We start from the raw sequence: 15,687 nt of genomic DNA, 5'->3' as shown, positions 1-15,687 counted from the left end.
AACGCACAAAAAGATTTGTGCAGTGTATGGAGAAGGTGCTGTGACTGATCGAACGTGTCAAAACTGGTTTGCAAAGTTTCGTGCTGGAGATTTTTCACTGGACGATGCTCCATAGTCAGGTAGACCAGTTGAAGTTGGTAGCGATCAAATTGAAACAATAATTGAGAACAATCAACATTATACTACGCAGGAAATAGCTGACATACTTAAAATATCCAAATCAAGCATTGAAAATCATTTGCATCAGCTTGGTTATGCGAATTGTTTTGATGTTTGGGTTCCACATAAGTTAAGCAAAAAACCTTCTTGACCATATTTCTACATGGGATTCTCTACTGAAATGTAATGAAAACGTTCCGTTTTTAAAACAAATTGTGACCTGCGATGAAAAGTGGATACTGTACAATAAAGTGGAAAGGAAGAGATCGTGGGGCAAGCAAAATGAACCACTGCCAACCACACCAAAGGCCGGTCTTCATCCAAAGAAGGTGATGTTGTGTATATAGTGGGATTGGAAGGGAGTCCTCTATTATGAACTCATTCTGGAAAGCCAAACAATTAACTCCAACAAGTACCGCTCCCAATTACACCAAGTGAAAGCAGCACTCCGCTGAAAAGCATCCAGAATTAGTCAACAGAAAACGCATAATCTTCCATCAGGATAACGCAGGACTGCATGTTTCTCTGATGACCAGGCAAAACTGTTACAGCTTGGCTGGGAAGTTCTAATTCATCTGCCGTATTCACCAGACATTGCACCTTTAGATTTCCATTTATTTCGGTCTTCAAGAAATTCTATTAATGGAAAATATTTCAATTCCCCAGAAGACTGTAAAAGGCACCTGGAACAGTTCTTTGCTCAAAAAGATAAAAAGTTTTTCAGGAACTATGAAGTTGCCTGAAGGTAGTGGAACAAAAGGGTGAATATGCTGTTCAATAAAGTTCTTGGTGAAAATGAAAACCGTGTCTTTTATTTTTACTTAAAAAACTGAAGGCACTTTTTGGCCCACCCAATAGAATTGTTTTCACTCTAAACACTATTTTTCACAGTGATATCCTCTCATGAAGATCAATATTAATATTTCGTTTGTCTGGCAAGAGTGAAGGAAGCTCACCAGGCAAGGAATAAGCAAAATGGCTATCACTATTACCAAGTTCATATATTTCATTAGTAAAATTCCTCAGGTCCTTACTATGAGCCTAATTCTAATAATACGGATACTTGCTTTGTAACCGACAGTATATCAGCTAGGGCGAGTACATGGACACACATAAGAAATGACAGGCTGACAATGAAGAGACAGAACAAAAGCAAAAAAATAAGCAGACAAAAACCTTCAAAATAAATAATCTAAAGGCCTATTGGTGAATGTTTAGAGTAACTGACATCAATAGATTTTTAGGGTATCAGTACAATTATGGATATTCATAATGATCCCTGAGTCATCAAAAAAGTGTTAAATTATGTTCAGTATAAAGGAGGCAGGGAAATTTTTTCATTAAATGATTAAAGGAAGAATTTTAGTACTGAAGGTTTAGGTTTCAGCTTCCTAGAAAATTCAGTTAAGTGGAACCCCTTATTCCCAAATGATGACAGACAAATAAACTGGTATTCTCCAATACTAACATAAAAATTCAATAAAGTGAACTATTACAACTAACATTTATCACACTCAGTATCAGCTTTTGTAAAAAAAATAAGGAATGGCACTGAGATGCAAACTTCTACTATTATTTCCTTTATGCTGTGTGGCCATTTCATTGATTGAGATAAGTTGTTCATGAAAACAGTTTTTTAGTCAGGTAATTTAAGGGGAAAGTAGCCTGTATACTGTTAATCTCAATAACATTATCCCCACTAAGTACAGTTCCAAGAATTTCTATTTCTTGAAGAGCAGAAAACATATTTTAAAACTAATATGCAAATATCAAGGGTCATGGACAAGTTAAAAATTTAGAGACATAAAATCTAATCAGTTAAAACCCATACATAACCTAAAATTTTCTGATAAACATGTCCCCAAGGACTATAGAGTCAAATATTTGTAATTCATGTTTTCTTTTACTCTTGTACTTGTTCCTGTGAAGGAAGGCAATATGTTTATACCTCATACCACCAATGGAAGTGAGGCTTTACAGAAAAACTCAAGGATGCTTGCAAAAGTCTTTTTCTCTTACAATACATACTATAAGTAAGTATATAAGCCAATTATGCTTAAAACTATCCATTAAGAAGAAAACTCTAATTCATAATATGGGAACAAATTAAAATGCATACGTTATTGTCTAACTGCAGCTAATAAAAACCAATTAGCAAATTTACTTAACAGAATTCTGTTTAGAGTCATGAAGTATGGACTAAATGGCTTCTGCAAAAAAACTATAAATAAAACCCGGATTAAAAGACTATTCTTTCCTATTAAAGAATAGAATCAGTCCTTTATGAGCATACATATAAAATATATTAAAAAAAACACTTTTGGCTGAAGAAAAAATATTTTAATATAGTTTGAGAAATACATCACAGAGATAAGTTTTAAAACAACACTTGGGGTTCATTCCATATGAAGAGATTGCTGATATACTCAAAACAAAACAAAAAACCCCTCACAGTCTAATAAGGATTCAAACCATTTTTAATGGAAATAATTGTAAAATATACAGTTTTCTGCATTCTCAGATTATATATTGTACACAATGTGTATTGAACATGTTTTCTTCTTAATTGATGGCTATCAGTATGAACAGTATCCCATCTCTTAGATTACAGCGATACTCTCAGGGGCATCATATTAGTGACTTCCAAAATGCTTAAGGCTGTTTTACCTCTGTACTAAACGACCTCATAGACGGTTGTACTTTTATGGTACTTTAATTTCCTTCCTTCAGAATGCTACCAATATGTTCTTTCTGAACAGCATATAAAATGACTTTAACAAATCTGCTGATATGAATGAAGCTTGCTGTATCACTAACCTTATTATCACACATCATTCTAGATTAACAGGTTCTGAGCAAAGACCTAAAAGTGGTTTCATGACGTTCCTAAGGCATAAAACAAAGGGATTTTTTTTTTAATGGTGATTGATTTTTTTTCAATGCTTAAAGCCTTCTCCATTTATTTATTGGTATGTAATTGTGTTTCAAATCTATAACACAATTATAAATGTCAGTTAAATGGGTATTACTGATTTAATAAATAACATAATTGTTTTACCAAGTGTTGAGTGAATTAAAATAATGCCCCTTACACTCTAGTCTCTCAAGAACAGTAAAAAGTGAAGGTAAAGATTAATTGTGAATTTAGTATAGTGAAAATTAAAAAAAGACCTTCAGCTGATAAAGGTTCTTAAAAAAGACATATTGTTAAGCATGTATCAAAAACATCTGGGGCAAGATTAAACAATTTACATATGTTATTTATGTCAGAGCTAATTGAAATTTTATGTTACTAAGCAATAAACTTCCATTAAAAGCATATAATTATTAATTAAGAATAATTATATTATTATAATATATAATAAGGTAAGCACTACCCAAAAAACTACCAGTCAGAAAACAACCAACCAGTATACTGGGAAATATCTAAAACTATACCTGATATAAACCAGGCAAACAAAATTAATTTACTTGCCCCAGCACCATTTTTGTGTATTAAAAATGAAAACTAGACCACATAGGAGAAATAAAAGAAACAATGTTTCTATTTTTCATTGCAAATTTTTATGTAACTCAGGACAACAAGATTTAAAAAGGCTTTAGGAAAAAGCAGGAATAAATTTTAATGCTGACAATAATAGATAGAACTTTTGGATCAACACCTACCGATTTTTTTCTACTGTTTTCCAGATCTTTGAGTTCATTCTCGATTTTTGTGATTAATTCCCTGAGTTCATCAAGATTAGTGCAAATAAGCTAAAATAAAACACAAAAACACAGCTTGATAACACATAATATAAAACACCCAAAATGTGGTAACAGAAGTTGTTTTAACACACTGAATTCACAATTATTTGTCTTTGTAACAGCAAAATGCAAAGAAAGCTCCGCAGTTTATATTTTAAAAGATATTTACTTGTTATGATGTATGAACTTCAGGCTTTCACCCCACATCCCCACCTTTCAGTTTGCTTTATAATCCAGGTTTTTTTTTTTTTTTTAACATTCTTAACTTTCAGCCCAGAATGACAAAGATCTGGAAACTCACCCTAGATTTCACAGGTTACTGAATCACCTTTAAGAAATGCTTCATCAAGCAGTCCCCTAACAGATGAATAAATGCACCCCTGGAGAACTATCATTTTACCTTTGCTTTGGTTGCTAACTATACAATTTAACAAATTGCATTACTGCTGTTGGGATTGCTAATAAAGAGGGACTTCAACTATATGAATATATTCAAAGAAGTTAATGTAATTAAGTATACATTCTTAATATGATCTTCTTAGTAGTCCTTAATAAAACCATCTCCAGAGATAGCATCTATTTCCTTTCATAATTGTGTGGCTCATTTTATTTCACCTTGGTAATGCTGGCAAATGGCCAAAACACTTGGTCTTTAATTATTAATTAATAATCACACTAGTTTGGCTTAATTACTAAAGATTTAAACAGTGAAGTATCAGCAACAATAACAAAAATATTAGTAACTACATTTTAGTTCTTGTAAAATTATACTGAATTTTTCCGATTTGTTCAATACATTTTACTTTTTTTTTCTAAAATAATTTAAGCTTATATTTTTAAAAATCTGTCGTGAAAAAGAAATAGAAGATTTCCAAACGAGAACTGCAACCACATATAGAGGAAAAGTTTTAGATTAATGAAAATCTTGTAATGTTTATACTGTGTGATAATGAAAAAAACCCCCACTATACTTATAAAGCTACTAATTCATCATTAAATTTTTATCAGTCCCATGTTTCTTACATTCATTAATTTCTTGTAAGGGTGTTGTTTTCCTAAAAGGCATATTTTCTTTTAAAAGAAAACAAACAAAAACAACAAAAGCAAAAGTAGGCTACAACAAGATCATTCCTCATGACTGTGTAACAAAAATGAGAGACTAGGAGCACTGACACTTTCTTTATCATTAAGTTGAACCATATGAAATTGCTGATATGCCTTTGATCTACAAAAATGGCAACGTGGTTCAACCTAATAGACAAAGAAAAAGTTATCACAGATAATATAAATTATACTTAGTATTAACAATTATTAGAAACATCTACATAATTTCAAACTCACAGAACTGACAAAGCAGGGAAAATATGTATTTAAGTAACCCAAATTAAATAATTTCAGAGTAGAAAACAGTATGCAATGATGTAGTAGGACAGTGCAGCTGATATTTATTACACACTACACATTTCCATTTGCCAAATCTAGAATTATGGAAGAAATGCTGATGGTTAAGCAGTGGACTAGCTAATTATATAAGTGCCTCTAGAACTAGATAATGTCTTCAACTTCTGTTATATCAGTAAAGCCTCAGAACCACGTTGGCCCTACACCAGGTTTCTAGAAAGTACTCAATGGGAACTAAACTTCCCATTGTATAATCTGCTATTATGACTACCATGTCAAATTTGCCACAGAGCTTGCAGATGGTTACACCCTTTTCACTGAACTTGATGTATTAGTCAATAGCACACCATGGATTTCTCATTTGCACATATGGCAAAGCTCAGAGGAATTTTCACTTGCATCTCAGCTGTCTCATTACACATGGAGTAAGGGTACATTTTGCATGTACGTTGTAGAAACTTATGGTAACAATGAAAACATATACCCCTACACCTGAACACACCCTAAAAAATTTAAGATCTTTTAATTAGCAAGCAAATATTTATATCCCGTTTAAGGGAAGAGATACCACAGTTCTGAAGTCAAACCAGGAATGATTTCCACAGCTTAAGAGCTATAAGTAAGCTGTACTACATCAGTGCTTCTCAAACTTTAACGTGCATAAGAATCACCTGGGAAACTTGTTAATAGGAGGTTTTTGATTTAGTAGGTCTGAAGCAGGACATAGGATTCTGCATTTCTAACAAGTTCCCAGGTATGGTCTGAAGATCACATTTTTAAGCAATAATGTACTAAATGATTATGAATTACAAATCTGCATGGCTATGGAAACATGCTGGTAGTATGGAGCTAAATGAATATGAAAATTCAAAAAGATTAATTTCCAAATAGGGGATGGAATAGTGAATTAAATGCACAATGATAAGACAAATGTTTCTTAAATGACATGACTCAAACATAAATTTTGTTGAATTTGAGGGTCAAAATATTTTTAGCAATATTTACTTTGAAGTTATCTTAAAATGACTTAATATCTACATGACAATTTATACTCTCTTTATATACCTCTCTCTACATATATATGCAATACCTAATATATATACCCAAAATATACAGTCAAGTTAAGGTATTAGAAAATTCTTGTATGGGAACATAATTCTAATTTTATTACTGATATCAAGGGAAAAATAATTTGATTTTTTCCAATTCTGTCATATATACACTCTATTCCTTCTCTCTACAAAGTAAGGCATATGTGTGGCCTTTAAACTCAATTCATTTTCAAATGGTGCTTTTAAAAATAGAATCAATCCAATAAGAAATGTTCACTTCAATAAGGAGAACAGATGCATTATCTGAACAAAGCAAAACAGCTTATTAAGACCTCCTCATTACCTTAAATTTGAAAAAAATATCTAAGGCTCGGTGCTTCCAGGGGTGAAAAGGAAAGCTCTATAGCAGCTTGGATTACAGTCAGGTCACACTACCAACACTCACAAGAGAAGGTTTTCAGTCATACTGCAGAGGTTAGAAGAAGAGTTTTATCCCCCAAGAAGTACATCTTCAAGGATGTCACACTCTCCCTCAAATTAACCTTTCACTTGATGCAACCCATGAGAGAGTCACAAAATCATAAATCTTAGAGCTGAAAGGAACCGCCCAAAAAATGTAATTTGGTCCAAACCTTGCCAAAGGCTAAAAAGGTGTATCTCCAATTCATATACAGGCTAGTTAAAATTAACAGAGATAAAGTAACCTAAGATGACACACTCATAGAGAAAACCATGGAACCTAGGACTCCTCCTCCTCCTACTAGATCATATTCTTTAAGGGTTCCCTCTAAACAAAATAAAACAAAAAAACTAACAATAATTGAACATGTATTATAGTTTTAGGAATTAAATTATACCTAAGCTTTCACTCCTATTAAATGGTAAATATTAAAAGGCCCTCTCTCCAACTCAAGAAGCAGAAGTGTGTGTATACAGTGGGGGAGGGGAGGTCCTGTAGAGATTGAAAGAACTCCATGACCATATCTCAGAAAAATTACAAAGTAAATTATTTCTTATTTCATCACTACTTCAAGCTAGATATTATGCCCTTTGGGTATAAACTCAATAGGTTTGAGAGGTGTTTACTTTATTGATTCCAAAAAGGACACAAGTAAGGTAGCATACAAAAGTAAAAGAATATAGTAATTACATTAAAAAGCAAAGGGAAAACAATGCAAAGTCAAAATGAACAGGTCCAAATAAAATGGATCACATTTACTACCATTCTAATAAAACACTCCAATAATTTATTTAAAAAATTGTAAGTAAAACAATAAATGCATCGTGTAAATTCAAAATCTATATTATATTTAAAATAAAATTATATTAACATCTGTTAAAACTATGAGGACAGGAAAATTCCTTCTCACTTCTATGATCATCATATCAGCAATAATGACTACTTCAAAACCTGCAAATGAAGATATCATGTGTGACATGACAAGTATGATTAACAAGTTAAAACATTTTTATACCACTATATGATATGATTAAAACCTGATGTTTCTCTCAATGTACTATATATAAAAATGGAAAAAATTTTAAGGGGAAAGTAAAACCCCATGATGTTAAAAGTGAAACAAAAAGCTGAAGTTGAAAATACTCATTTTATTAGGATACATTTCACATGCATGAAGAACAAATGAGAAGGATAAGGATGTGTAAAGAAAAATATTTTTAAAGAAAAAAGGTAGCAATTCAAAATAACAATACAATCAAAAGGTCCTTAACTCAGTGAAGCAGTCAAACTCTAATTTTAATTTTGGTCCCAATTTGTCACATTGAAGATAGTACTTTATTTCATATCCCTTAGTTTCTCCCTTGGTTAAATGGAGAAATAGAGCTTTTTCAGAGGTATGTTGGATCAGTGAGTTTACGCTTATGTTTAAAAATACTACTACTATGTAAGTCTTAATCAACAGCTGGATTCTGGATTTCCTCTGCAAAGGAGCCTTTTGAATAAATCACACATATGGAATAGGAACAAGTACACATGACATGAAAGATTTTGATTACCAACAAAAAGCAGAGTCATGGTAACTAAGGCTTTTAAATTATTTTAAAGACTTATCTTATTGAGACTTGACAAACTAAGCTTTAAGAATACTTTCTGGGACCTTCAAAATGGCAGAGGAGTAAGACGTGGAGATCACCTTCCTCCCCCCAAATACATCAGAAATACATCTACATATGGAACAAATCCTACAGAACACCTACTAAATGCTGGCAGAAGACCTCAGACTTCCCAAAAGATAAATATTTTTTTATCCTTTTTCTCTTTTTGTGAGTGTGCATGTGTATGCTTTTGTGTGATTTTTGTCTGTATAGCTTTGCTTTTTACCATTTGTCCTAGTGTTCTGTCTGTCCTTTTTTTTTTTTTTTCTTAGTATAGTTTTTAGCGCTTGTTATCATCGGTGGATTTGTTTATTGGTTTGGTTGCTCTCTCTTTTTTTATGACTTTTTAATTCTTTATTTTTAATAATTTAAAAAAATTTTAACAACTTTATTTTATTTTATTATTATTTTCCTTTCTTTTTCTTTTTCTCCCTTTTCTTCTGAGCCGTGTGGCTGACAGGGTCTTGGTGCTCCGGCCGGGTGTCAGGCCTGTGCCTCTGAGGTGAGAGAGCTGAGTTCAGGACACTGGTCCACCAGAGACCTCCCAGCTCCACGTAATATCAAATGGCAAAAGTGCTTCCAGAGATCTCCATCTCAACGCTAAGACCTAGCTCCATTCAACAACCAGCAAGCTACAGTGCTGGACACCCTCTGCCAAACAACTAGCAAGACAGGAACAAAACCCCACCCATTAGCAGAGAGGCTGCCTAAATTCATAATAAGGTCACAGACACCCCCAAAACACACCACCTGACGTGGTCCTGCCCACCAGAAAGACATGATCCAGCCTCATCCACCAGAACACAGGCACTAATCCCCTCCACCAGGAAGCCTACATAACCCACTGAACCAACCTTAGCCACTGGGGGCAGACACCAAAAACAATGGGAACTATGAAGCTGCAGCCTGTGAAAAGGAGAACCCAAACACAGTAAGTTAAGCAAAATGAGAAGACAGAGAAACACACAGCAGATGAAGCAGCAAGGTAAAAACCCACCCGACCAAACAAATGAAGAAGAAACAGGCAGTCTACCTGAAAAAGAATTCAGAGTAATGATAATAAAGATGATCCAAAATCTTGGAAATAGGATGGAGAAAATACAAGAAACGTTTAACAAGGACCCAGAAGAACTAAAGAGCAAACAAACAATGATGAACAACACAATAAATGAAATTAAGAATTCTCTAGAAGGAATCAATAGCAGAATAACTGAGGCAGAAGAACAGATAAGTGACCTGGAAGATAAAATAGCGGAAATAACTACCGCAGAGCAGAATAAAGAAAAAAGAATGAAAAGAATTGAGGACAGTCTCAGAGACCTCTGGGACAACATTAAACGCACCAACATTCGAATTATAGGGGTCCCAGAAGAAGAGAAAAAGAAAGGGACTGAGAAAATATTTGAAGAGATTATAGTGGAAAAATTCCCCAATATGGGAAAGGAAGTAGTCAGTAAAGTCCAGGAAGCACAGAGAGTCCCATACAGGATAAATGAAAGGAGAAACACTCCAAGACACATATTAATCAAACTATCAAAAATTAAATACAAAGAAAAATATTAAAAGCAGCAAGGGAAAAGCAATAATTAACATACAAGGGAATCCCCATGAGGTTAACAGCAGATCTTCCAGCAGAAACTCTGCAAGCCAGAGCAAGCGGCAGGACATATTTAAAGTGATGAAAGGGAAAAATCTACAACCAAGATTACTCTACCCAGCAAGGATCTCATTCAGATTTGACGGAGAAATCAGCCTCATGGCACAGGGAGATCAGCTCGGTGGTTTGTGACCACCTAGAGGGGGGCGCTATGGAGGGTGGGAGGGAGGGAGACACAAGAGGGAAGAGATATGGGAACATATGTATATGTAAAACTGATTCACTTTGTTATAAAGCAGAAACTAACACACCATTGTAAAGCAATTATACTCCAATAAAGATGTTAATAAAAAAAAAAAACCTTTACAGATGAGCAAAAGCTAAGAGAATTCAGCATCACCAAACCAGCTTTACAACAAATGCTAAAGGAACTTCTCTAGGCAGGAAACACAAGAGAAGGAAAAGACCTACAATAACAAACCCAAAACAATTAAGAAAATGGTAAAAGGAACATACATATTGATAACTACTTTAAATGTAAATAGATTAAATGCTCCCACCAACAGACAGAGACTGGCTGAATGGATACAAAAACAAGACCCATATATATGCTGTATACAAGAGACCCACTTCAGGCCTAGGGACACATACAGACTGAAAGTGAGGGGACAGAAAAAGATATTCCATGCAAATGGAAGTCAAAAGAAAGCTGGAGTAGCAAGTCTCATATCAGACAAAATAGACTGTAAAATAAAGGCTATTACAAGAGACAAAGAAGGACACTACAGAATGATCAAGGGATCAATCCAAGAAGAAGATATAACAATTGTAAATATTTATGCACCCAACATAGGAGCACCTCAATACATAAGGCAAATGCTAACAGCCATAAAAGAGGAAATTGGCAGTAACACAATCATAACAGGGGACTTTAACACCCCACTTTCACCAATGGACTGATCATCCAAAATGAAAATAAATAAGGAAACACAAGCTTTAAACAATACATTAAACAAGATGGACTTAACTGATATCTATAGGACATTCCATCCAAAAAGAGCAGATTACACTTTCTTTTCAAGTGCTCATGGAACATTCTCCAGGATAGATCACATCTTGGGTCACAAATAGAACCTTGCTAAATTTAAGATAATTGAAATTGTATCAAGTATCTTTTCCGACCACAACGCTATGAGACTAGATATCAATTACAGGAAAAGATCTGTAAAAAATACAAACACATGGAAGCTAAACAATACACTACTAAATAACCAAGAGATCACTGAAGAAATCAAAGAGGAAATCAAAAAATACCTAGAAACAAATGACAATGAAAACACGACAACCCAAAACCTATGGGATGCAGCAAAAGCAGTCCTAAGAGGGAAGTTTATAGCAATACGATCCTCCCTCAAGAAACAAGAAAAATATCAAATAAACAACCTAACCTTCCATCTAAAGCAATTAGAGAAAGAAGAACAAAAAAACCCCAAAGTTAGCAGAAGGAAAGAAACCATAAAGATCAGATCAGAAATAAATGAAAAAGAAATTAAGGAAATGATAGCAAAGATCAATAAAACTAAAAGCTGGTTCTTTGAGAAGATAAACAAAATTGATAAACCACTAGCCAGACTCATCAAGAAAAAAAGGGAGAAGACTCAAATCAATAGAATGGGAAATGAAAAAGGGGAAGTAACAACTGACACTGCAGAAATACAAAGGATCATGAGAGATTACTACAAGCAACTCTATGCCAATAAAATGGACAACCTAGAAGAAATGGACAAATTCTTAGAAAAGCACAACCTTCTGAGACTGAACCAGGAAGAAATAGAAAATATAAACAGACCAATCACAAGCACTGAAATTGAGACTGTGATTAAAAATCTTCCAACAAACAAAAGCCCAGGACCAGATGGCTTCACAGGCGAATTCCATCAAACATTTAGAGAAGAGTTAACATCTACCCTTCTCAAACTCTTCCAAAATATAGCAGAGGCAGGAACACTCCCAAACTCATTCTACGAGGCCACCATCACCCTGATACTAAAACCAGACAAAGATGTCACAAAGAAAGAAAACTACAGGCCAATATCACTGATGAACATAGATGCAAAAATCCTCAACAAAATACTAGCAAACAGAAAACAACAGCACATTAAAAGGATCATACACCATGATCAAGTGGGGTTTATCCCAGGAATGCAAAGATTGTTCAATATACGCAAATCAATGTGATAAACCATATTAACAAACTGAAGGAGAAAAACCATATGATCATCTCAATAGATGCAGAAAAAGCTTTTGACAAAATTCAACACCCATTTATGATAAAAACCCTCCAGAAAGTAGGCATAGAGGGAACTTACCTCAACATAATAAAGGCCAGATATGACAAACCCACAGCCAGCATCGTTCTCAATGGTGAAAAACTGAAACCATTTCCTCTAAGATCAGGAACAAGAGAAGGCTGCCCACTCTCACCACTGTTATTCAACACAGTTTTGGAAGTTTTAGCCACAGTAATCAGAGAAGAAAAAGAAATAAAAGGAATCCAAATCAGAAAAGAAGAAGTAAAGCTGTCACTGTTGGCAGATGACATGACACTATACACAGAGAATGCTAAAGACGCTACCAGAAAACTACTAGAGCTAATCAATGAATTTGGTAAAGTAGCAGCATACAAATTTTTTGTTGTTGTTGCAAGTTAAGTGTTATTTATTTATTTATTTATTTTTTTCCAGGACACAAAGTTAATGCACAGAAATCTCTTGCATTCCTATACACTAATGATGAAAAATCTGAAGAAAAATTATGGAAACACTCCCATTTACCACTGCAACAAAAAGAATAAAATACCTGGTAATAAACCTACCTAAGGAGACAAAAGACCTGCATGCAGAAGACTATAAGACACTGATGAAAGAAATTAAAGATGATACAAACAGATGGAGAGATATACCATGTTCTTGGATTGGAAGAATCAACATTGTGAAAATGACTATATTACCCAAAGCAATCTACAGATTCAATGCAATCCCTATCAAACTACCAATGACATTTTTCACAGAACTAGAACAAAAAACTTCTCAATTTGTACGGAAACACAAAAGACCCCGAATAGCCAAAGCAATCTTGAGAAAGAAAAATGGGGCTGGAGGAATCAGGCTCCCTGACTTCAGACGATACTACAAAGCTACAGTAATCAAGACAGTATGGTACTGGCACAAAAACAGAAATATAGATCAATGGAACAGGATAGAAAGCCCAGAGAGAAACCCACGCATATATGGTCACCTCACCTTTGATAAAGGAGGCAAGAATATAGAGTGGAGAAAAGACAGCCTCTTCAATAAGTGGTGCTGGGAAAATTGGACAGCTACATGTAAAAGAATGAAATTAGAACATACCCTAACACCATACACAAAAATAAACTCAAAATGGATTAAAGACCTAAATGTAAGGCCAGACACTATAAAACTCTTAGAGGAAAACATAGGCAGAACACTCTATGACATAAATCACAGCAAGATCCTTTCTGACCCACCTCCTAGAGAGATGGAAATAAAAACAATAATAAACAAATGGGACCTAATAAAACTTAAAAGCTTTTGCACAGCAAAGGAAAACATAAACAAGATAAAAAGACAACCCTCAGAATGATTGAAAATATTTGCAAATGAAGCAACTGACAAAGGATTAATCTCCAAAATATACAAGCAGCTCATGCAACTTAATATCAAAAAAACAAACAACCCAATCCAAAAATGGGCAGAAGACCTAAACAGACATTTCTCCAAAGAAGATATACAGATTGCCAACAAACATATGAAAAGATGCTCAACATCACTAATCATTAGAGAAGTGCAAATCAAAACTACAATGAGGTATCACCTCACACCAACCAGTCAGAATGGCCATCACCAAAAAATCTACAAACAACAACTGCTGGAAAGGGTGTGGAGTAGAGGGAACTGTCTTGCACTGTTGGTGGGAATGTAAATTGATACAGTCACTATGGAGAACAGTATGGAGGTTCCTTAAAAAACTGAAAACATAATTACCATATGACCCAGCAATCCCACTACTGGGCATGTACCCTGAGAAACCATAATTCAAAAAGAGTCATGTACCACAATGTTCACTGCAGCTCTATTTACAATAGCCAGGACATGGAAGCAACCTAAGTGTCCATCCACAGATGAATGGATAAAGAAGATGTGGCACATATATACAATGGAATATTACTCAGCCATAAAAGGAAACGAAATTGAGTTGTTTGTAGTGAGGTGGATGGACCTAGAGTCTGTCATACAGAGTGAACTAAGTCAGAAAGAGAAAAACAAATACTGTATGCTAACACATATGTTTGGAATCTAAAAGAAAAAAATGGTTCTGAAGAACCTAGGGCCAGGACAGGAATAAAGTCGCAGAAGTAGAGAATGGACTTGAGGACATGGGGATGGGGAAGGGTAAGCTGGGAAGAACTGAGAGAGTGGCATGGACATATATACACTATCAAATGTAAAAAAGATAGCTAGTGGGAAGCAGCCACATAGCACAGGGAGATCAGCTCAGTGCTTTGTGACCACCTCGAGGGGTGGGATAGGGAGGGTGGGAGGGAGACGCAAGAGGGAGGAGATATGGGGATATATGTGTATGTATAGCTGATTCACTTTGATATAAAGCAGAAACTAACACACCACTGTAAAGCAATTATACTCCAATAAAGATGTTAAAAAATATATATATATAAAGAATACTTTCTATGACTCTGTTATAACTGTGTACAAAAAGAGAATTCATATAATATTAGATTTCTCTCTCAAATATTAAACAAATTAAAAGGCTTCTGGGTAAAAGTTAACTTTATTAAGGAAATCAATATTCACTTTTCAATGTAAAAATCTTACATTATAAAACACAGAAAAACAAAAAATAATTTAGTCAGTTTAACAAAGTAATCAGTAACTGTTAAATTTGACATAAAAGCTTATATCACCAACATGCTAAAGACTAAAAATAAAAATATTTTCTAACTTTTTGCAATTATTGCTAAGTAAAAAAACATGACGAGTTCCCCTATATGCCAAATGTATAACCCGACATAACGCTAGAGTAGGGAGGGCTAAGCATAGGTTTTCCCTCTAATAAAACACAATGATGCAAATAATATTACCCAGTTTTTCACTTTTCAAATACTTGTAGGCTTAATGATGAAATTTCATGATTTATAAAATATGACCAAATCTGAGACTTATTTCAAGGTCTTAAGTTCCTGGAAAAAGTGGTAAAGGTCAGTAATAGATGCTCTTAAACCAACTCTTAATTGATTTTCCTACTCATAAACACAGTATTTTTTGTCTAAAGCATCTTGCATGCTTATTTGAAAAAATAAATAAGATAATAAAACAGTAAGTTCTATCATTTAATCCTCACAACAATCCTGTGAGGTGGGAACTATTATTATTCCATTGTACAGATGAGGAATTGGAAGCTTTGAGCGGTTAAGTAACTTACCTAAGGTTATCAAGTTAGGGCTAAGATGGCATTCAAACCCAAGTAGCCTAGTTCCAGAATCCATATGCTTAAGCACTATCCAGATTACTGATATCC

The 15,687-nt window shown here is 34.2% G+C and overlaps 1 protein-coding gene across 4 annotated transcripts in view; it reads right to left on the bottom strand.

Moving 5' to 3' along the window:
• The window catches only part of BRD10 (bromodomain containing 10), a 105,450-nt gene that overhangs the window by 21,017 nt on the left and 68,746 nt on the right, over positions 1-15,687 (bottom strand). For 3 of the 4 annotated variants that reach the window (XM_082404320.1, XM_082404322.1, XM_082404323.1), the window contains one exon: positions 3,826-3,915. The exons of the other annotated variant lie outside the window; for it this stretch is intronic. In XM_082404320.1, coding sequence (XP_082260446.1) covers positions 3,826-3,915 — 90 coding nt within the window. The remainder of the gene's footprint in view (positions 1-3,825; positions 3,916-15,687) is intronic. 4 annotated transcript variants of the gene reach the window in all.

The sequence above is a fragment of the Balaenoptera borealis genome, assembly GCF_965194805.1.
Source record: "Balaenoptera borealis genome assembly, chromosome: 8".
NCBI lineage: Eukaryota > Metazoa > Chordata > Mammalia > Artiodactyla > Balaenopteridae > Balaenoptera > Balaenoptera borealis.
The sequence above is the reverse complement of the archived record's forward strand: the minus strand, read 5'-3'. Positions and strand labels throughout refer to the sequence as shown.